Consider the following 21,361-nt stretch of genomic DNA (forward strand, 5'->3'; position numbering starts at 1 on the left):
AAGCAGACTGAGGCAATACTTTTTGAACAGATGAAACAATTAAGAAGTGACATGGTTTCAAAGTCAAGGCAGGACTCAGAAGTATACTATGACCCTGTTCAACAGCATCCCTATGCAATGCGTGCTGATAATCCAAGGCCAAGCTGAAACCTCGACACACCTGCTAAAAGGTGAGCCACATGGAAAATTCAAGCCACTTCAAACTAGCAGGCCTGCCTCCTTATCCGATTGGCCTGTCCAGCCTCTGCAGAATATTGATCCACCAATCCGGACAGCAAGGCCCTAATGTAAGTGAGCCAAGGATACCTGACTTCAAAGAAGGTGAAGACCCAGAAAGTTTTTTTGTTCGGTTTGAACGGATGGCCAGAACATGGGGGTGGCAGCCATTTGAATGGGCCGCCAGAGTAGTAACCTTGTTGACAGGAAGAGCTCTTGAGGCCTATGCTGGAATGGATGAGGAACAGTCAGTCATATGAAGCAGTTAAAGCAGCAGTGTTAATGAAGTTTAATGTGACTGAAGAGACTTACAGACAGCGGTTCCGGGGCACCATTTTGCCAGTGGGAGAGACTGTGAGAAACCTACAACCGTATTAAGGGGCTTTACAAAAGATGGATGAGACCGAACAGCCGTACTAAGGAGGAGATTGGAGAGACTATCGTTTTGGAGCAGTACCTGCGTGTGCTTCAACCAGAAGTCCGCACCTGGGTCAAGGAGCACAATCCCCAGACAGGGGAAGAAGCGGCAGATCTGGCAGAACGGTATGCAGCGGCCCACAGGGAACCTTCAAAGAAAAGAGTGACTGTTGGGAAGCCAAGGTATGGGGAGAGCAAACCTCACACTTGGCCAACTGTTGAGAGCGTGGACACTGGGGTTGGTAAGAAACCTGCATATCCAAACTTAAAAACGAACTTTATATGTTACTACTGTCAGCAACCTGGTCACAAGGCTTCATTGTGTCCATTAAGAAAGTCTAAGTCGGTTGAGATGTGTTCAGTACCTCGTGCAGAAAGTGTGGACCATGCTAATGTTACTGATAGTGGAATTGTTCCACATAGACATGTAGTAGATGTCACTGTAAATGGTCAAGCAGTGAAAGCCCTAGCTGACACTGGTAGTTCACAAACCTTGGTGAAGTCCAGCTTACTTAGCAATGCAATAGCTGATTTTGATGGCAGGGTAAATATCACATGTGTTCATGGTTGTAAAAAAGATTACCCAACTGCAGATGTTATCATTAAGGTTGAAGGGCAATCCTTTATGCCAACTGTTGGTGTGCTAGAGCACCTAGCTTATGACGTGATCCTTGGAGATGATTTGCCAATCTTAGACCACTTGGTACAGCAAAACTCACTAGCGTACTCCTATGTAGCTACGCGCTCTATGACTAAGGGGTTAGAACCTTTGCCAGATGCAGATGGTAGTTTGTGTGAAGGGGGTGATAAGCTTAAGAAAACAAGGCGACAGCGCCGTCAAGAGAAAAACAGAAATCATGATAAGGCTAAATGCCCTGAGCTTACACTCCCTTTAACTCCCCTCATAGAGCCTCAATGGCAAATCCCAGATAACTTCCGAGAGAGTCAGGAGAATGACCCATCTCTAAAACCTCTATTTTCAAAAGCATGCAAAGTAGATGTGGAGGAAGATGCAAACGCAGGGGGGCTGAACAATCTAATTGGGGATCCCTTCATCATAAAAGACAACCTTTTGTATTTGGCAGACATAGAGAAACTGTGGAAATTGATGTGAGATATTGTACCAAAGAACTGTGATACATGTAAAAGGGCAGAAAGTCTTGTTGCACTTTCCAGACATTAAAAGAGGTCTGTTGAGTTCCCTGGTAATTATCAAATAGTAGCAGTTAAGTGAATACTGTTCAAGCAATACCTGTGTTTGTGTTTTATACTGATTTCTCTGTTTTGATCCTTTCATAAATGTGAGGACTAAAATGGCAAGAGACAAAGGGCTGTAAAAAATGAGTTTTATTGCAGTGGGGGAGGTCGAGGTATGCAGCACAGGGTGTGTGGTGTGGGGAGAGGAAATTCTGTTTGAGATCTCTGGCAGGCCAGGTTTTAAGGAAATCTATGTATCTTGAATAAGTATGTGTGAGTTTATACATTCCTGTGTGTTAATAGTTGAAGGAACAAAAGGTACATTTTTCCTCTCCAATATAGAGAGGTTTTTTTTATAGATTTCTGAAACAATGTTCCCTTTTTTGTTAGAAATAGATGAGCACAATAGTTTTTTCTTTGACTGTTTACCTGTTTATCAAAAGAGTGTTTTAAGCTATTTGTGAAGAAGGAAGATGCAGAATTAAGGGTGATTTCTGTTTGGAGTGTAAAGATTATCCCTGATAATGTTTTCTGGGTTAAACCATCGATAAGTTTTACAAATGGGGAGGGACATTTTCCTTGAGTTTTAATGGGGTGCCTTCCCAACACCTGTGGCTTTCAAAGCTGCCAGACGCTGATTTCCCTGTGAGATAGCGTTTTGGTATCTCCCCAATGAAACGCCACCCCTTCTTTGTATTAGGGAAATGTTTTTCTGGTGGTTAGTCCTCTCTTCATACGCTGTCAAGACGAATAGGATGTCCGCAGTGCGTGAATAAGGGCGGGAGTACTCCACACATTGCTTATATGACTCTTTGAATTGTATAAGTAATGTATTGTATTATATCGTATTGCATTATACTACTTTGTTTAATTAAAACGGATTATTGTTTAACTGGTATCCTGTTGTCTTCTAATTCCTTCCCTGTTATGATTTCAAGCAGGACTCGTCAAAACAACACGCGGTGAGGAGTTGGGTTGTAAAAACCCCCACCTCGCAACAAAACCTAGGCTAGTCATTCCTAAAGAGTTTCGCCAAGTCATCCTGCATGTGGGTCATACTGTGCCATGGGCTGGGCATCTGGGGCAGGCAAAAACGTATGACCGCATTGCTCAGCGTTTCTATTGGCCAGGATTATACAGAGAGGTAATTGATTACTGTAAAATGTGTCATGAGTGTCAGGTAGTGGCTCCTACCAAACTTTCAAACGGAGCCCCTCTACAACCATTACAAATAATGAGTGTACCTTATGAAAGAATAGCCATGGATATAATTGGTCCTCTGCCAAAAAGTAGCAAGGGTCACAGGTTTGCCCTGGTTATTTGTGACTACGCCACCAGATATCCAGATGTCTATCCATTGCGTTCCATTCAGGTCAAACATATAGTGCAGTGTTTAGTAGAGCTATTCTCTAGAGTGGGCATCCCTAAAGAGATCTTAACAGATCAAGGTACCAACTTTATGTCCCATCTGATGAAGTCACTGTACTCGCAACTTGGGGTTAAAGGGATCAGAACAACTCCATACCACCCTGAAACTGATGGTCTGGTAGAATGTTTTAATGGTACACTGAAACAAATGTTGAGAAAATGTATTGATGATACTGGCAAAGATTGGGATAAATGGTTGCCGTTCCTTTTGTTTGCATACAGAGAAGTGCCACAGGCTTCAACTGGTTTCTCCCCTTTTGAGTTGTTATATGGCAGACAGGTCAGAGGTCCTTTGGACGTGCTGAAGGAGAACTGGGTGGCTGGTGAGGCAGTGGCAACCACAACCAACAGCATGATCTCTTACATTCTGCAGATGAGAGACAAAATGGACAGTTACAGAGAAATGGTCAAAGAACACATGCATGAAGCTCAACATAAGCAGAAGATGTGGTACGACAAACGTGCTCGAGAAAGAGAGCTGAAAGCTGGCCAGAAAGTCTTGATACTGCTCCCTACAGGGCCAAGTAAGTTACTAGCCAAGTGGCAAGGCCCTTATACAGTAACCCGAAAGGCAGGCCCTGTGACCTATGAAACTCTCTGTCCTGATAAAAGAAAGTGCAAACAGTTGTTGCATGTAAACCTTTTAAAAGAATATCATGACCAGAAGGCAGGTAGAGAACATGTTCTGATGATCCAAGATGTCCAGCTGGAAGAAGAGGATGCGTTGGAAACAGAGGAGGCTGACATGGTGCCGCACAGAGAGAAGTGTAAACCCCAGGCCCCTCCGGAGCATCTGAGTTTGGATCAGGGGCATCAACTGGGTGAGCTTAAACAACCTTTCCCAGCATTGTTCTCAGAAAAACCTGGACGCACTGATGTGATAAAGCATAACATTATATTGAAGGACACTAAACCTGTTCGCCTGAGGCCTTACAGGATTCCTGAAAGAATGATGGAACCACTGAGGAAGGAGGTGGAGTTGATGTTGGACATGGGAGTCATTTAACCATCTAGAAGTGAGTGGTCAAATCCTATAGTGCTTGTTCCTAAGAAAAACACCACTGAACCTCGATTCTGCTCGGACATGAGGAAGCTGAACAGCATTTCCTGTTTTGATTCATACCCAATGCCGCGTATTGACGAGCTACTGGAGAAGTTGGGGAAAGCTAAGTACATCACAGCTTTAGACCTCTGTAAAGGTTACTGGCAGGTGCCTCTTGAGCCAGCCTGCAAAGAGTATACAGCTTTTCAGATTCCAGGAATGGGTTTGTTTCATTACACTGTACTACCCTTTGGTCTTCATGGAGCGCCTGCAACCTTTCAAAGATTAATGGACATTGTTCTTAATGATTGTACCAGGTTTGCAGCAGCCTACCTAGATGATGTGGTAATCTACAGTGAATCCTGGGCAGAACATCTGCAGCATCTTAAAGACCCCGTGAAGTGTGTGCCTGTGCATGATCTGTTATGCTAATACATATAGTAATGACCAAAATTGTCCATTGAAACCCATATCAAAAGATGTTGGAATAGCAACTAATTTGATGAGTTTTGAATTTGCTGCCGTGAAATCCGCAGTTGACCTCCGCCTTCGTGGGCGTGGCGTGCGAGCTACTGCGTGACGTCACGAGATGGTCGCCTCCGAAGTGTTTACATTCATCACAGTGTATTGTTTCTCTGTTTCAAAGTCGAATTTATCAAAGTTTTTGAGCGAGTATTTTACTGGAAAGTGTGTCGGAGTCGACTGGAAGTGATTGCCAATCGAGAAAACCTGACAATGGAGGCGACAGTGAAGAAAAAGGGAGGAAAAACACACGGGAAGCGATGCATTGCCGCTGGCTGTAGTAATGTCAAGTCTGCCGAAGTGGCGATGTTTCTGTTCCCAAAAGATGAAGGTGAGTCTGGCTGGTGTCATTGTTTCGTAGATTCGTTGATTGTTCATGACAAATAAAGGCCACTGGTCGATTCGAGAGAGAGAGAAAGAGAGACTGAGAGTTACAGGGTTGTTGTTAGCATCTAGTGCTAGCTCGGAGCTAACGGAGATTAGCTGTTTCAAGAGGGAGAGTCCTCTCCTGTTGGACTGAGAGAGATAATGTCAGCTCAGGGAGGTAAAGGACTGCCCCTTTCACACCAGCGCCTTTTCAGCTCCGGCTCGGAGCTAGAGCCTGAAAAGCGCCGGGTTTTCCAGTTCACACCGGAGCTGCGCCGGCTCTTAGCTCCGGAATCCGCTTCATTTCCAGCTCCAAAAAATTGTCGGTCCAGAGGCAAGAGCTTTGGAGCTAAGAGGTGACGTCGCTTACGTCTCTCTTACGTCGAGGCGTGCAGGAAACTAAACCCACCTCCCATGGGTCGACTGTTATGCCTGCCTACAAGCAGTAGTGCCTATAAACACACTTTATAAAGTCAGGCAACACTAACCAGGCTTCGTGTGATTCTGTTTATTTGTGCTTTACTTTTCCGTTCGCTGTTATCGATCATTGTGGAGAGAGGCAGACGTGTTGTTTTGTATTATTGCAGCTATTGGATGCAAGTAGTCAGTTTAGCTTCGGTTGCTATGCTAACATCACCCGTTTTATACCAGAGAAACTTTCATAACAGCGTTGTGATACCAAACAGTGTCAATTCAGACTGACACACATTCACTTAGGCTAAGGGAACTGGGGATATGCATCAGCTGCTTGTGTGAGTCGGACAGTGAATACTTTAGAGCGGCCGCTGCAGTGTGAGCTAACCGGGAGCTAACGGGAGAATAAACTCCTGTGGAAGAGCAGCACTGCAGCGGCCGGTAAATGCTGCAGAAACACATTAATAAACAATGAACCACGGCACTCTGGAGAAAAGTATAAGGTTGGAGAAGTCGTTGTTCAATTTATTCTGGCTTCGTGTGATTAAAAGCAACACGATCATCGACCCGACGCAGTTGTTGTTGTTGTGAGCTGCCGTTGGGGGGCAAATCAGCGATGTAAACGGTGACGTCATGACGCAGCAAGGGCAGCTCTGGGGCGCCAGTGGGCGGTGTGCACAGAGCGGGAGCTGAAAAGGGAAACCGGAGCTGAACCAGAAAAGCTCCCGCTCGGAGCTAGAAACTGAAAAGCGCTGGTGTGAAAGCCGCATGAGTGATTAGATTGTAAACTGTAGCCTAAGTTATCTCAGTTGGTTTGGTCATCTATGTAAACAAATATTTCCATCTATGTTAGTTGTATAAAATAGGTTAAGAAATCCTTCCAATGTTTTTTGATTATTGAAATATATGTTTGATATGAGTGTTGAGAGCTGTATCCATAAATCTCTTAATGTTGCCCTCAAAGTGCACCAGATTGATGCCTTTAACTTCAATTTAAAGAAAAACATCTTCCCGGGTGAGGGTGTGAGGTCATCACAAATAAAACAGGTTCACATGGATAGGACACTAGATAAGTTTGCACACTCATTATGTACATTACACATTTTTCTTGGATTTGTTAACACTATAGTCCCTAATATATTTGTAGAAAGGCAGGAAATGGAATTAAATCGAGAAAAACTGTCAAAATCAATCATTTCTCTCACACTTGTATCACTTTCCAAAGTCTCGGCCATGTTTACAATCACAACTGGGCCCATCTTGTGACGTCACCGCCGCTATCGTCTGCAACTTCCGGTAGGCTCAGACGGCCGTTATTATTAAAAAATATTTTTCATAATGAATTAATCAATAATTAAAATTATTTTAGCCATGAACAGGCACAATGATATGTAAGGAATGAAACTGCCATTTCATTTTGGCGCAAAAAAATGCACTTCACTGGCACTTTAAATCTGTGTCTTAAAACCAAATTAGTTTTTTATTGACCAAATAAACAGCAATGTTCAGATCAATTACTTATTTATGTTTTAAATAAAGGTGAATGTATTGTATTAATATCACTCAAAACCATAAAACGTTACATAGTCTGTTAATTTTGGCTGTCTTTTCAATATGGTCCCGTCGTCCTCTACAGTGGACATTTAAAAATAAAATAAAAAAGGTCTAAATTACAAGATGGTTTTTTTAACCCTTAATAGGTAGGAAATCACACCAAAAAAAAAGGTATACCAGCAGCACAGCTAAATTGGTTCTGTCCATCATTCAAGAGCAAGGGGCTGCACATTACAATAGACGGGAGGAGTTTCCAAAACCCGGCGACACCATTGGCCTGGCCCCGCGACGAAGGAAGGGGGCGAAACAAAACAAGTCGTTGAGGACAGGCACCTGCAAGGGTTTCGGTTTGTCCCTGTGAAGAATGAGTAACACGGTAAGACAGCCGTCAGCACCTGCCGAAATGTTGTTAAATGTTTTTGTACACTCTTCCGCATCCTTTGAGACCGCTCACACAAATCGCGTGTGCGCTTAGAAAGTTAACATTAGAAAGTGTATCCAAATGCTAGCTACACGAATGAAGGAAACAAATACAAATGTTTGCTGAAAGTACTTTAAGCTGCGGCCATTATGTAGCTGTGAATAGACTTGTAAAATGAAGCTGAGGCTATAAACTGCTGAAACTTTGACCTACTTAAAAACAGTGTCTGTCATGTTGCTTAATAGGTCGCTACCAACTGATATTAACGACTCGGGTCCTGTTCATAGTTCATAGTTCATAGATAAGGAGTTTGAGTGTGTCTACATAACTAGGAAAAGCCTGGACTCCTATTTGTTGAAAATACATGTTTTAAACGCATAGAAAACTTTTTTTTATATAAATAATGTCAGTAGACTCTAAATATGGGGTTTCAAAAGAAAAAACACAATAGTTACAATAACATCAACCCCCCTCTTTGTTTTACATATGTAGGGTATTTTTTACAGCTCTACAAGAGATGTTTCCTACTGTTATTCCCCCTAGACTACAATGAAGTGTCTCTGTGTGTCCTAAAATACAATCATGTGTGTTATTTTTAGTTGGCCCTGCTTTTCCTGTTGTTTTAACAACCTGTAAAACTTTCCTTTGTATAATTTGTGTTAATTCAGAGGTTGAACAATTAGTATGTGTTTTTGGCAGATAACTTAAGACTTGACTATTTAATATAATAAAAATCTTGCAAGGCAACACTTAATACCCGGATCCACTTTGTTTATACCAGCACATCCACATATGTTTATGTTTTCACTACTCAGTCACACGCTACAGATCATCCATGTGGCTACTCTTTCTATCTTATTAAAGGTGTCAAATATTTAAATAACTGTAATGCCTTTAATATGAGTTTGCCTTTCCTCCTCCAGTACAGGGACTCATGTGGAGCAGGGCTGGAAAATGAGGAGGAGTTTGTGGATATATTGGAGGAGCAGAGGCGCAGCAGTGATCTGGGCCATGCACTGCGGACCTTCAGCCCGCACCCTTACAAAGGAGCCGAGTCCTGCTCCAACGCTGACCTCAACAAAGCTGTGCTGGAGTCCCAGTATCTGCGCTACATCGCCAAGGAGGTGGGATAGTGTCATTTAAAAACATAACAAAGACGTTTTCAAGCATTTCTTCATCAAAATTGTCTATTTTCTGCATTCCCATTCAGATAGCCGCAGAGACGGGGTCATCGGTAGAGGAGGTGAGAGAGGAGGCTTGTGGGATTTTGGAGGAAATGTCTCAAAACTTGCAGCTGAAGTGTATCAGGCTGATGGGCTTCACAATGTCCAAGGTGTTAAAAAGACTCTACAGCGGCATCTTTGTTAATATGGAAGGACTCAACATGGTAAGGTTGTTAATTAATACTGAGTTCAGAACAACAGAAAGGTATTTAATGATGTGGGTAATAAATGTAAACTTAAAGGCACATCTCCTGTATTTAGTTTTCTTGCCTTTATTTCCCTCAAAATACAAAAATTTTAAGCCTCTGTTCAAATGTTGGTTTAACATTTCCCTTCTGTCACTTTGCAGCTTCAACAATCCATTCAGGAGCATCCAGTGATCCTGATGCCCAATCACAGGAGCTATATGGACTTCCTTATTATCTCCTACATCATGTTCACCTACGACATCCCTATGCCAGTTATTGCTGCAGGAATTCGCAAGTATCTATTTAAATTAAAACAACAGAATAATATATAGTAAAGAATAACATTACAGAATCCGTAGTTGATGCTCATTTCTCTATCTCCCTCTTTTTATTTCACAATTTCTCTCCCCTCTGAAGCTCTTGCAGGGATGAAGTTGGTCGGACAGGTACTGCGTCGCTCGGGAGCGTTCTTCATCCGACGTGCGATTGGCTCTGACAAACTGTACTGGGCAGTGCTGTCAGAATATGTCAGAACCATTGTAAAGGTAAAACATAATAATCTGCTTCATCAGCCACACTCAAACTGTGGTACTCCTTTTGGAAATGACTTCAGCTCAGGAAGCCCTTCTAAATCCATATTTATCAGCTTCTGTATTTGATCATCTGTTAAAAAGAATTCAAACTCTGAAATGTTTTTTTCTTTAGACAGGAATTGCTCCCTTGGAGTTTTTTGTGGAAGGACTGCGGAGTCGCACACTAAAGTCCGTGATGCCAAAGCTAGGTAATCATAGTGTGTGTGGGCCGTATTTGGGCCATTGCAGATAAGAACAATAATACAAGTGTTTATGATTTACGAAATTTTTTAACAATGTCGTAAATCATACACTTTATTGTGACTTTATTCTAACAGAAATCAAAAGATATTCATCTCATAAATGCAATTTTATTTTTAGAGTATTACCATCCTCTGGTGGCTGCGTCAGTACTTTTCTTTTTTAAAACTTTTTTTTTGTTGTTGTCACATTTTAACTTCAGTGTATTATGTACATATTAGTTTAATACTTTTACAGTGGGGTCCATCTTTTTGTACAACAATGACCCTAATACACGGTCGTAGAAAAGTGAAATTGTCTGCCATGGAGAAAGGCCATGACCGTGAAAAGAGAATGTCAAAAAGCTGAACGCAGGTGGCGAAAAACAAATCTCCAGGTTCACTTTGAAATCTATAAAGAGAGACTTGGGCTGCAGTCGGATAGTTTAAAAATCAGCTCCTAAGTTCTAACCCTATCGTCTATTCCTTGACCTCTGAGTGAAACGTCACGGGGTTAAGGGATAGTGGATAGGAGAATTCAAAAGGACTTAGGAGAAGAGACTGCGGTACTTTAGAGAATCCGAATGCACTTTCACTATCCGACGTGTTTATGATGCGCCCGCGGACGTCATTGTGTGCGTCTGCTGCTGTGGGGGAACTATGGAAACCACAGTTTTCTATACAGCGGACTACAACATGGATGTTTAATAAGAACGAGGGACTACTGTAAACTCATCTAGAGACTCTGCTCCGTGCTCTGATGCTGCTGCTTTGCTTTATGAACGTGGACAACAGAGAAACATATTCTTCATGACCAAAGTTGGAATTGAAATAAAAAAGGAAAGTGAAACTTATGCTCGTCACCCTCTCCCTCCGGTCCACATTAATACAAATGATCCCAATACGTATGATTGTATGAACTAAAGATCTTAAAATCAATACAGATGTATTTATTATAAACATTAGATTAGTCCTTAACATCTATCACTGTGTATATCACCATTCAAACATATTTTAAAAGTTGAACAAACCCCACACAGCTCAGTAAAGACTGAAATGTTGACTTTATTTGATAATTTCAGTGAAAACTAACGTTCATATTTCTCTTTTTGATTATAATACTGATGAACGTTCAAAACAAAGCACTTTGGCAACTTACCACCTATGTTTTAAAATGCTTAATAAGCACCGTAACTTTCATGATATAATTTCTCCGTCATAATCGGTTGTTTCCGTGAACGGCCGACTGTTGAGTGACGGCAAATGCTGCGGCTGCAAGGCATTGTGGGGCAGCATTTTCGCTTCTCCTGTCGGTTAGGGAGGTCCAGTGGTTCCTAAGCTAAAGGAGGTTATAAAGGAAGTTTGAAACCTCCTTTCCTATCATTCTCATCATTCTAGAGAATTCGAACCGCACCTATCATGGCTGTCACTGAGGGACTTCCGGGTCATTTCACTCCTTTAGGAAGGTTCCTAAGCTAAATGGACTATTCGACTTCAGCCCTGGCCTTTATAATTTGGAATTGAAAAACGCACGACAATCGTTCTTCTCTGACATCATTACCAAAAACAAAAATAACGCACGTGCCTTGTTTGCTACAGTCGACAGACTAACTAACCCCCCAGTGTCAGTAGCCTCTGAATTTCTATCCACCAGGGCGTGCAATGATTTTGCCTCCTTTTTCACTGACAAAATCAGACAAGCAGACATGCAGAGGCACTCCTCTGCATCAGGAACAGCAAATATGTTGTCTCTGTGTCCACTTAACATCAATTCAAACACCATGACACAATTCCATCAGATTAATGATAAAAACCTAGAGGACATTATACAACTTCTGAAATCCTCCTCCTGCTGCCTTGATATTATTCCAACAGGATTTTTCAAAGATGTCTTGCCTTGCATGGCCTCAGATCTACTTCATATAGTAAACAAATCTCTTCACTCAGGTATTTTTCCACAGGCCCTGAAAACTGCAGTCATTAAACCGCTCTTAAAAAAGAATAATCTAGATGCTTCAGTAATGAACAATTACAGGCCCATATCAAACCTCCCATTTCTAGGTAAAATCATTGAAAAAGTTATTTTTCAACAGTTGAGTCATTTCTTGCATTTAAATAACTGTTTCGATGTGTTCCAGTCAGGCTTTCGTCCAAACCACAGCACTGAGACTGCTCTTGTAAAGGTCTTTAATGACATCCACTTAAACACAGACAGTGGCAGAACTTCAGTGTTCGTATTATTAGATCTCAGTGCTGCGTTTGACACTGACCACAGCATATTACTAGACCGACTGGAAAACTGGGTGGGACTTTTGGAAACGGTTCTAAATTGGTTTGAATCCTACTTAAAGGACAGAAACAACTTTGTTTCTGTAGGTAAATACACATCTGAGTTGACATGTGGGGTTCCTCAAGGCTCCATCTTGGGGCCTCTTCTCTTTCACATCTACATGCTACCACTGGCTCAGATAATGAAAAACAACAAAATAAGTTACCATTAGGGTTGGGAACCGGTTCCGGTTCGGAACCGGTTCTAACATTTCGATTCCAACGGCATCATTTAGAAATGTGAATTTCGGTTCCGCTTTTCGATGCCTGAGGAAATGTTTCTCGCCGCTCTCCGTAGCCTACTGCATGACTGCAGCGGGGCGGGAAATGTAGCGTTGTACCTACACTTCCTACAGTGTAACCTGAGACCAGGGCCGGCCCGTTGCACTGGCGTTATAGATGTTCGCCTAGGGCGCCAGATCTGTGGAGGCGCTGCGCTGGCAGCTCTGGGAGGAAAACAATTTGTTTTGACCATTGGTGCTCATCCTAATTGTTGGCCTTGATGTAAAAACATTCATAATTAAGTGAATGTAACACCCTTTTCATCCCGGTTACAATTTTCATTTCCCCTGTACGATGGGCGCTGTAAGTGATGAAAATGGGGGATGTTGGCTTATCTGGCAACCGCAGCTCACAGCCAAAGTGCGAGGGAGAAAGGGAGGGCGCTGTTATTAGCATCTGGTGCTAGCTGCTCTAACGGAAGAAGAAGATGTTTCTACAATGATGTGGAGGGAGAGTCCTCTCCAGTCAGACTGAGGCTGATAACTTCAGCTCAGTGAGGTAAAGGACTCTGAGTGTTTAGATAGTTCACTTTAATCTAAGTTATCTCAGTGGGTCTCAAACGTTTTGATCACAATTTACGTAAACACATATTTCCAAGGCTCTCCTTTATAATTATTGGGATTAAACGGGTTTGAAATCATTCCAATGTATACTATAGGACAGTAAACCAGACATATCGTTTTAAACTGGAGAGATACAAAAAATATGCATAAATAAAATAGTAAGATATGAATGAACAACAAAAATAAAATACGTTACATGTATTTGTTATTGGCTATGGTAGGTTACTGGTTATGCTCACATACTTATTTAATTATTAAAATGTAAACCGATCTTTTTCATATGGGTGTTTGGAGTTGTACCCCCTAGATCTAGTCTCTAGTAATTCTGCTTAAAGTGCACCAGATTGAAGCATTTTACTTTAAAATGTTCAAACATTTCTTCCCGGTATGCCTGAGAAGGCAGATGCTTGTTTTTCTCAAAAAGAACTGTTCTTTAAAAGTTGCACTGTTGTAGCTTCAGTGGTTCTCAGGTTACAGTTACATAGCAGTGAATATAAACAGACTGATTGATGTGAATATTACTGTAAACGAACCCGTGTAAAAGTTTCTCGAATAAATGTAATTTTTTTGGTGGAAGAAGCATGTATCATTTTTTTTTTTTACCCTGCCCCTCAAAGAACCGGAATCGAAAAGTAGAATCTGAATCGTGGAAATTCAAACGATACCCAACCCTAGTTACCATAGCTATGCAGATGACACAAACATTTACGTAACAATTTTACCAGGAGACTATGCTCCAATTCAAACACTGAGTAAGTGCATTGAACAAATCAATGACTGGATGTGTCAGAACTTTCTCCAATTAAACAAAGATAAAACTGAGGTAATGGTTTTTGGAGCCAAGTCAGAATGTATAAAAGTTAGCGCTGCGATGTTCAAAACAACAGATAAAGTCAGAAATCTAGGTGTAGTCATGGACTTTGACCTGAATTTCAACAGTCACATTAAAACAGTTACTAAATCATCCTACTATCACCCAAAGAATATATCTAGGATTAAAAGACTAATGTCACAGCAGGATTTGGAAAAACGTATCCATGCTTTTATCTTCAGTAGACTCGACTACTGCAATGGTGTCATCACAGGTCTCACTAAAAAATCTATTGGGAAGCTGCAGCTGATTCAGAACGCCGCTGCTCGAGTCCTCACTAACACTAAGAAAGTGGATCACATCACTCCTGTTCTGAAGACTTTACACTGGCTTCCTGTGTGTCAAAGAATAGATTTCAAAATGCTGCTGCTGGTTTATAAAGCACTGAATGGTTTAGGCCCAAAATACATTTCTGACCTCCTGCTAAATTATGAACCATCCAGATCTCTCAGGTCTTCAGGGACTGGTCAGCTTTCTGTCCCCAGAGTCAGAACTAAACATGGGCTGCAGTCGGATAGTTTAAAAATCAGCTCCTAAGTTCTAACCCTATCGTCTATTCCTTGACCTCTGAGTGAAACGTCACGGGGTTAAGGAATAGTGGATAGGAGAATTCAAAAGGACTTAGGAGAAGAGACTGCGGTACTTTAGAGAATCCGAATGCACTTTCACTATCCGACGTGTTTATGATGCGCCCGCGGACGTCATTGTGTGCGTCTGCTGCTGTGGGGAAACTATGGAAACTACAGTTTTCTATACAGCGGACTACAACATGGATGTTTAATAAGAACGAGGGACTGCTGTAAACTCATCTAGAGACTCTGCACCGTGCTCTGATGCTGCTGCTTTGCTTTATGAACGTAGACAACAGAAACATATTCTTCATCACCAAAGTTGGAATTGAAATAAAAAAGGAAAGTGAAACTTATGCTCGTCACCCTCTCCCTCCGGTCCACATTAATACCAATGATCCCAATACGTATGATTGTATGAACTAAAGATCTTAAAATCAATACAGATGTATTTATTATAAACGTTAGTCCTTAACATCTATCACTGTGTATATCACCATTCAAACATCTTTTAAAAGTTGAACAAACTCCACACAGCTCAGTAAAGACTGAAATGTTGACTTTATTTGATAATTTCAGTGAAAACTAACGTTCATATTTCTCTTTTTGATTATAATACTGATGAACGTTCAAAACAAAGCACTTTGGCAACTTACCACCTATGTTTTAAAATGCTTAATAAGCACCGTAACTTTCATGATATCGTTTCTCGGTCATAATCGGTTGTTTCCGTGAACGGCCGACTGTTGAGTGACGGCAAATGCTGCGGCTGCAAGGCATTGTGGGGCAGCATTTTCGCTTCTCCTGTCGGTTAGGGAGGTCCAGTGGTTCCTAAGCTAAAGGAGGTTATAAAGGAAGTTTGAAACCTCCTTTCCTATCATTCTCATCATTCTAGAGAATTCGACCCGCACTTATGGCTGCCACTGAGGGACTTCCGGGTCATTTCACTCCTTTAGGAAGGTTCCTAAGCTAAATGGACTATTCGACTTCAGCCAAGGTAAAGCAGCGTTCAGTTATTATGCTCCAAATATCTGGAACAAACTCCCAGAAACCTGCAGGTCCGCTGCAACTCTGACTATTTTTAAATCCAGGCTGAAGACTTTTCTTTTTGTCGCTGCTTTTAATTGAACTATTCATATCTTAGACTGCACTGTAACTTTTATCCATGTATTTTTTCTTTTAATGTTTATTTTATTAGCTTTTCTTTTTAATGACTGATTTTAAATGCCTTTTTCTTAATGTCTTTCATTTTTTGTAAAGCACTTTGAATTGCCTTGTGTTGAAAAGTGCTATATAAATAAACTTGCCTTGCCTTGTTGGCATCCTCAGTGTCAACAATTTGAGTTATTTGTTTCATATTTAATTGTCAATTATTTTTATGTTTACATAAAGTACATATTTTGCTACCTTTGCTGTGGTTGGTCAAAAGTCTGTATTGTTCCCATCCAGATGACTATAGGTTTCCACAGTTCAATTGTAGTGACTAACAAGGGGGAACAAATGTTGTGTTCATGCATTGCAGTTTTGACACAACTTTACTGTGTATGCAGGCATGATGCACATGGTGATGGAGCCCTTCTTTAAAGGAGAGGTGTATGACATCACACTGATCCCCATTAGCATCAGCTACGACCGAGTGCTGGAGGAGTCGCTGCTCGCACACGAGTTACTGGGTATCCCCAAACCCAAAGAAAGCACCACGGTACGCCCTGGTCATTTACTCGCTTCACCAAACATTTCATAATCATCTGATTCCAAGACACCTCAGCACCTCCCAGCATGCACTGCAATCCAAACTGTTTATAATGAAAGCTAATTGGGTTCAGAATACCCTTGCTGCACCATTACTCCTGCCTCCATACCAACATGTAATTAAGTGTGTTAATTATGTACAATACAGAAAGATATGTATTAATTGTATTTGCAAACAATATGAGTTTGTCTCACTAACTCATTAAAGCAGGTCAGAAGAGTTAATGCATGGATAAAGCTGATTATTTCTTGCTCGTGATTCAATCCCAGCCTTGCCCTTTCCCTGCAGGCTCTGCTGAAAGCTAGCAAAGTGCTCCAGGAAGATTACGGCAGCATGCATGTGAACTTTGGCCGTCCAATGTCTGTTCGACATTTGTGTGAAGGCAAGATAAACCGCTGCCAGTACAACCTCGTACCAAGGTAGAAAAAAGTCCTTACATAGTGTTCAGTCTAAACTAAATCAAATTTAGTCAAAACAACATTTAATGCAGCCTGAATAAAGCAATAATAATAATTGTTCAATAAACACATGGTATAAAAGCCCTGAAAATTGAAAAAAAATAAAATACTTCCACCCCCTTACTCCCCTTGTCCCTTTTCCTCTATCCACAGGGACCTTCCTCAGAAGCCCAGTGCAGAGGTTCAGGCCTGTGTAAGCTGGCTGGCTAATCTGATGGTCAGGGTCCAGGAGGAGGGCTCTGTGATGGGCCCCTGGGCTCTGATGGCCTGTCTGCTGCTCCAGGCTCCCACCATAGTCCTAACAGAGGAGGGTCTGCCCTGGCAGGAGCTCACAGACAAAACCCTCTGGCTCAGGAAGCTGGCGCTGGACTTTGGGGCTCGCCTGAACTGGCCGAGTGGGCAAGGTTATAATAGTTTTTAGTTATACTTACATTTAGTTTTAGGTAATTTTGTGTTTGCTGGTTTAAGTTTAGTTTTCAGAAATGTTGTTCTGATTTGACATAAATTCATGTCTCTTTTCCCTGTAGGAATACATTCTAGCTTAAAAAATGTAACACATTTAGGTTTCTTCTTTTTAAATTTGATTTAATTTCTTTTTCATTTTAAGAAAATATATGGTCACATACACAAATGAATAATATAAAAAAATATGAACAAATAAAATAAGAACCAAGAAAAGAGAGGAACATTTTATTTGTTTTATTTTATTATGTTATTTTAAAAGTAGGCAATAGGGGTTCCAGTAGAAATGATTCCAGTTTAGTTAATCAGAATAGATATCGTTCTTATTTAGTTTTTTTCCGTTTGTTTACTTGTTACTTGTTAACCATGCATCAGCACAATATTGTTTTATATCTTCTATAAATATTGAAGTTCAGGTGCAGCTGCATCATGCTAAAAATGATGGAATTAAGTCCTCTACATTCAGTGGGCCTTTTTAATGAGGTTTAATTCCAGCTCCCTTGAACAACCAGTATGTGGCATTTGTATGCTGCTCTACAATTCACCTAGACAAAGTGATACAGACATTCAAACAGAGTTGTATTTGTGGGAGTCTCACCTCGGGACACTGAAGACTCCTCAGACCCTGCTGTAGATCAGACAGATTAGATGAATGTGAGGTGGCACTCGTGTTCACATTCACTTAGGAGATGTTCAGTGGATTATTGCACCTTAAGTAACTTACCCTAAGAGGACCCTACTGAACTCTCTCACTTTACAGTTCTTGTTTGTGTGTGCAAATGCAGGCGAGTAAACACACAAACACATAAATACAATACAAACTATTCACGACACGTTTTGTTTTTACAGGACAAGCCCCTGATACGGATGTGATGTCATCCACGGTCGCCCTTCATGGCTCTGTAGTTAATCGTAAATCCGGGCGTGTCTTCCTGGTTCAGGAGGAAGAGCCTGCGAGAAATCGCCCAATCAGCCCAGAGGAGGAAATGATCAGCACGGCGGCGGCGGTGCTGATGCTGGCTTCCTACAGGAATATGTCTCTGTACATATTTGTTCGTCCCGCCTTGCTCGCAACGGCCTTACACATCACAAAGACCACACAAAAAGGTGATGGTTGAATGAGATATAATTCAAGATCTCTAATGTATTTTCTTCTCGCTTCATCCTGATCCATCATTCCGTTCACAGACGAGCTCCTCGTCTTCTTCTGCTTCCTGCGGGACGTCTTCTCAAACGAGTTCATCTTCATCCCTGGAGATTCGTCTCAGGTAAATGTCCTTTTCAGATTCCTTCGGGCATCTCAGGACAAAGATCCCAGAGAGGATTACTGTCCTGTCAAACAGTGGTGATATAATGAGGAGTGAAAACATGATCACAGCTCTGCTTCTGACAAACATCATCAGGCTTAAGTCAGAGCAGAGTCCCAGGTCAGGTAGAGGAGTGTGTTTTGAATAGCAATGGAAGTGATTAAGTAGCTTTTCGAGAGCTTCAAGTATTGTTAGCTAATTGTTAACAGTTTATATGAGTTTATACACTTAAAAAAAAACGAATCGAGAACGTTTTCAGTGTAAAAGACAAAAATATAGGATTTTTTTTTGTATTGATATTGTGTGTTTCTGCGTGTTGCTTCTATCCCTCCATTGATCAGGACTTTGAGGAGGCGTGCTTCCTCCTGAAAAAATGTGGAGCAATCCACGTCAGTGAACAGGAAGTGATGGTGTCAGACGCCGGGCTGGAGGTGTTGTCCTTCCTGCAGGCACTGCTACAACCCTTCATAGACTCCTACCAGGTGCTTTGACTCTTGCCTCCAGACAGACAGGGCTGTATCTGCCTCTGAGGACAGTGAGGTCATGGCCTCTGTTTATGTTCTGGGAATCTGAGGGTTTAGTCACTCGTAGTTAACATTAAGCAGGTGATCTTGTTTTTATTCTGATTCCAGTTTTGTTGTTGTTGAATACTTTAGGTAACACAAATAAATGATTAACACAACATAACTAAGTCAGATAATACAATTGTCCTCTTTGTAGTGTGGGAAAAAAATAGGAGTGCTTTATTTCACATAAAAAATACATTGTTTACTAATTAGAAGTAGTTGATGACCGATCTTTAAAATACAATTTGCAGAAAGTATTTTTAACCTGCTCTTTCATTCTGGTGTAATGTAAATTTTTCATTAAATTATATTTTAATTCAATTAAAGTAGTAAATGTAATGCTTATTTTATGTTAAATGTATATTGTTACGACACCCATCTTTACACTGGAGATTGTATTTGAAGGAAACTAAATAAAATGACTAGTTGTTTTCTTTGATGATCCTTGAAGTGAAAGTCTCACTGGTACAACCTTGTCAATCTTTGCTAAAGCAGAGTGGGCACTGGTTAAAAGTTACTAATCTAGGCATTAACTCAAATTCAATGTTGGTCTAAAAGTATGTGGTGTATGTCTTTTAATTGATCAGGTGTGCTTTCATTTCCAGGTGATATTCAGGTACCTCTGTGAAAACGAAGTTCACGTGCACGCTGAGAAACAGTTCCTAACTGCTGTGCGAAACCTGGCTACAGAGCTCATCCTTTCAGGTGAAACAGAAAGTGACCTCTGACCTTTTACAAACAATCTCCAGCTGTGTCCATCAAATAATTCTCAATCATTTTCTCTGAGTTTCAGGTGAACTTCACATCTACGAAGCACTGTCGTCCGACACACACAAGAACGTGTTGTCGGCCCTGCAGAGACTGGACACTGTGACAAAGTCGAGGGCGTGAGTAACGAGATTAGCTCCTGCAAATCTGTTTGGTTTTAAGCTCATTTTCTGAGGTGCCTGAGAAGCTGTCTGAATTTCTGATGCCAGAGTTAAGAGTTCCCCTTTTTGTTTTCTCACCGCAGGTCTGAACAGAATGAATACACAGTGAATAAAGCAGCTGTCAGAAGAATCGATGACATACTTTGTAAGTCAGTTAACTTGAAAATACAAGTTTGTTTTTGAAGGAATTTGGGATAAAGTTGTGTATTTAAATCTTGTCCTGACTGTCCTTTCAATGTATGAGATTTGGTGTTTGTTCTTGGTTTTGTTTATCCCTCCAACCGAAGAAATTATTTATTTTCTTTCTCTTTCTTCTCTCACTGTAGCTGGGAAAATCCCCCCCCAGATGCTCCACACCACACCTGAAGCAAAACTCTAGCCTCCATTGGAACAGATCCAATCTTCAGTATCTCTGTTTCCTTGTTTTAATTCCTCACATTGATAGGGTGACCCAAGGTTGACTGTAGGCTGATTTTGATAAATGGCCATTGTCAGTGTTATTCGATGAAGAAAGGTGATGCCTGTGATTTAATATGCTGAACTCAAACTGATTTCAATCAGTTGCATTGTATTATTATGTTTTTGTCTATTGCTAATTGAAAAGGCTGCCATGTATTATTGAGGAAAATGAATAGAGCACTTTAAAAGAACTTGACTGATTTATACTAGTTGACATAGGACAGAGTATGATTGATGACACTTGATTGTATAATGAATAACGTACCATTAAAGAAAAAATAATCTAAAAACCATATCCCATCACAGATTAGTTTGAGACATTTAGTTTTTATTCATGTCAATAAGTGTAAAACAGATGTAACAAAATGCACCATACATTCTTGATCTTCTCCTTTTAATATCTTTTCGGTTTGTTCAAACCGCCAACAACAGCGAGCAATAACCAGAGGTCAAAGTTCAACCTCCTGTCACTGCCTGTACTTGTAACACTTCAGCAGTTAAAGGCATTGTATTTGCAAATTCCCCATTATGCTGTTTTACATGGATTATCTATACACAGGTGGTACGTCAACTTTGATGCGTAAAGCGCTTACGGGGTCTTGACAAAACACCGAGATGTACTCCAATACTCTTGAATTTAGCTTTTTCTCGCCCTCTTTGGCTCGGTGCCGTTCTTTGTCCCATCTATCCTTCTCGCCGTTCATTTGGGAGAACAGGTTTACCTGGATGGTATGCAGCGTGGCCGCCAGCACGTAGAACCCCCCCTGCAGCATGTGGCAGAAAGCCGAGCCCACGCTCAGCCCCGCGCCCATCAGGTTAGGGATCGTCTCGCACACCACGCACAATCCCTCCAGGAAGTGCAGCGTGCCCTTCCTGCCCAGCGGCTGGCCGTGGTGGAGCAGGCCAACGTCAAGGGGAGAGGGGGTGGGCCGCTGGATGTGGTTCACCATATATCTTGCGCAGTCGGCGAAGTGCGTGGCGGCGCGGCGCAGCGGGAGGAGGGCCAGGTACAGGT

General features: G+C 41.4%; 1 protein-coding gene across 1 annotated transcript; it reads left to right on the forward strand.

Moving 5' to 3' along the window:
• The first annotated feature begins 7,440 nt into the window (after nt 1-7,440).
• On the forward strand, nt 7,441-20,651 carry gnpat2 (glyceronephosphate O-acyltransferase 2). Its single transcript, XM_034076364.2, has 16 exons — nt 7,441-7,532; nt 8,501-8,701; nt 8,788-8,964; nt 9,150-9,279; nt 9,406-9,533; nt 9,694-9,769; nt 15,963-16,114; nt 16,454-16,584; nt 16,777-17,027; nt 17,935-18,192; nt 18,274-18,353; nt 18,734-18,874; nt 19,564-19,663; nt 19,752-19,845; nt 19,971-20,032; nt 20,214-20,651. Exons 1-16 carry the CDS (start codon nt 7,521-7,523, stop codon nt 20,264-20,266), a joined length of 2,046 nt encoding a protein of 681 aa, XP_033932255.1. The 5' UTR covers nt 7,441-7,520; the 3' UTR covers nt 20,267-20,651.
• Nucleotides 20,652-21,361: the final 710 nt, after the last annotated feature.

Source organism: Pseudochaenichthys georgianus, chromosome 24 (genome assembly GCF_902827115.2).
Source record: "Pseudochaenichthys georgianus chromosome 24, fPseGeo1.2, whole genome shotgun sequence".
NCBI classification, from domain to species: Eukaryota; Metazoa; Chordata; class Actinopteri; order Perciformes; family Channichthyidae; genus Pseudochaenichthys; species Pseudochaenichthys georgianus.

Excerpts from the sequence above, each read along its gene's own strand:
- gnpat2 (XM_034076364.2), top strand. Across the intron at positions 8,965-9,149 it reads ATATGGAAGGACTCAACATG|CTTCAACAATCCATTCAGGA; the intron begins GTAAGGTTGTTA and ends GTCACTTTGCAG. Across the intron at positions 18,875-19,563 it reads CCTTCATAGACTCCTACCAG|GTGATATTCAGGTACCTCTG; the intron begins GTGCTTTGACTC and ends TTTCATTTCCAG.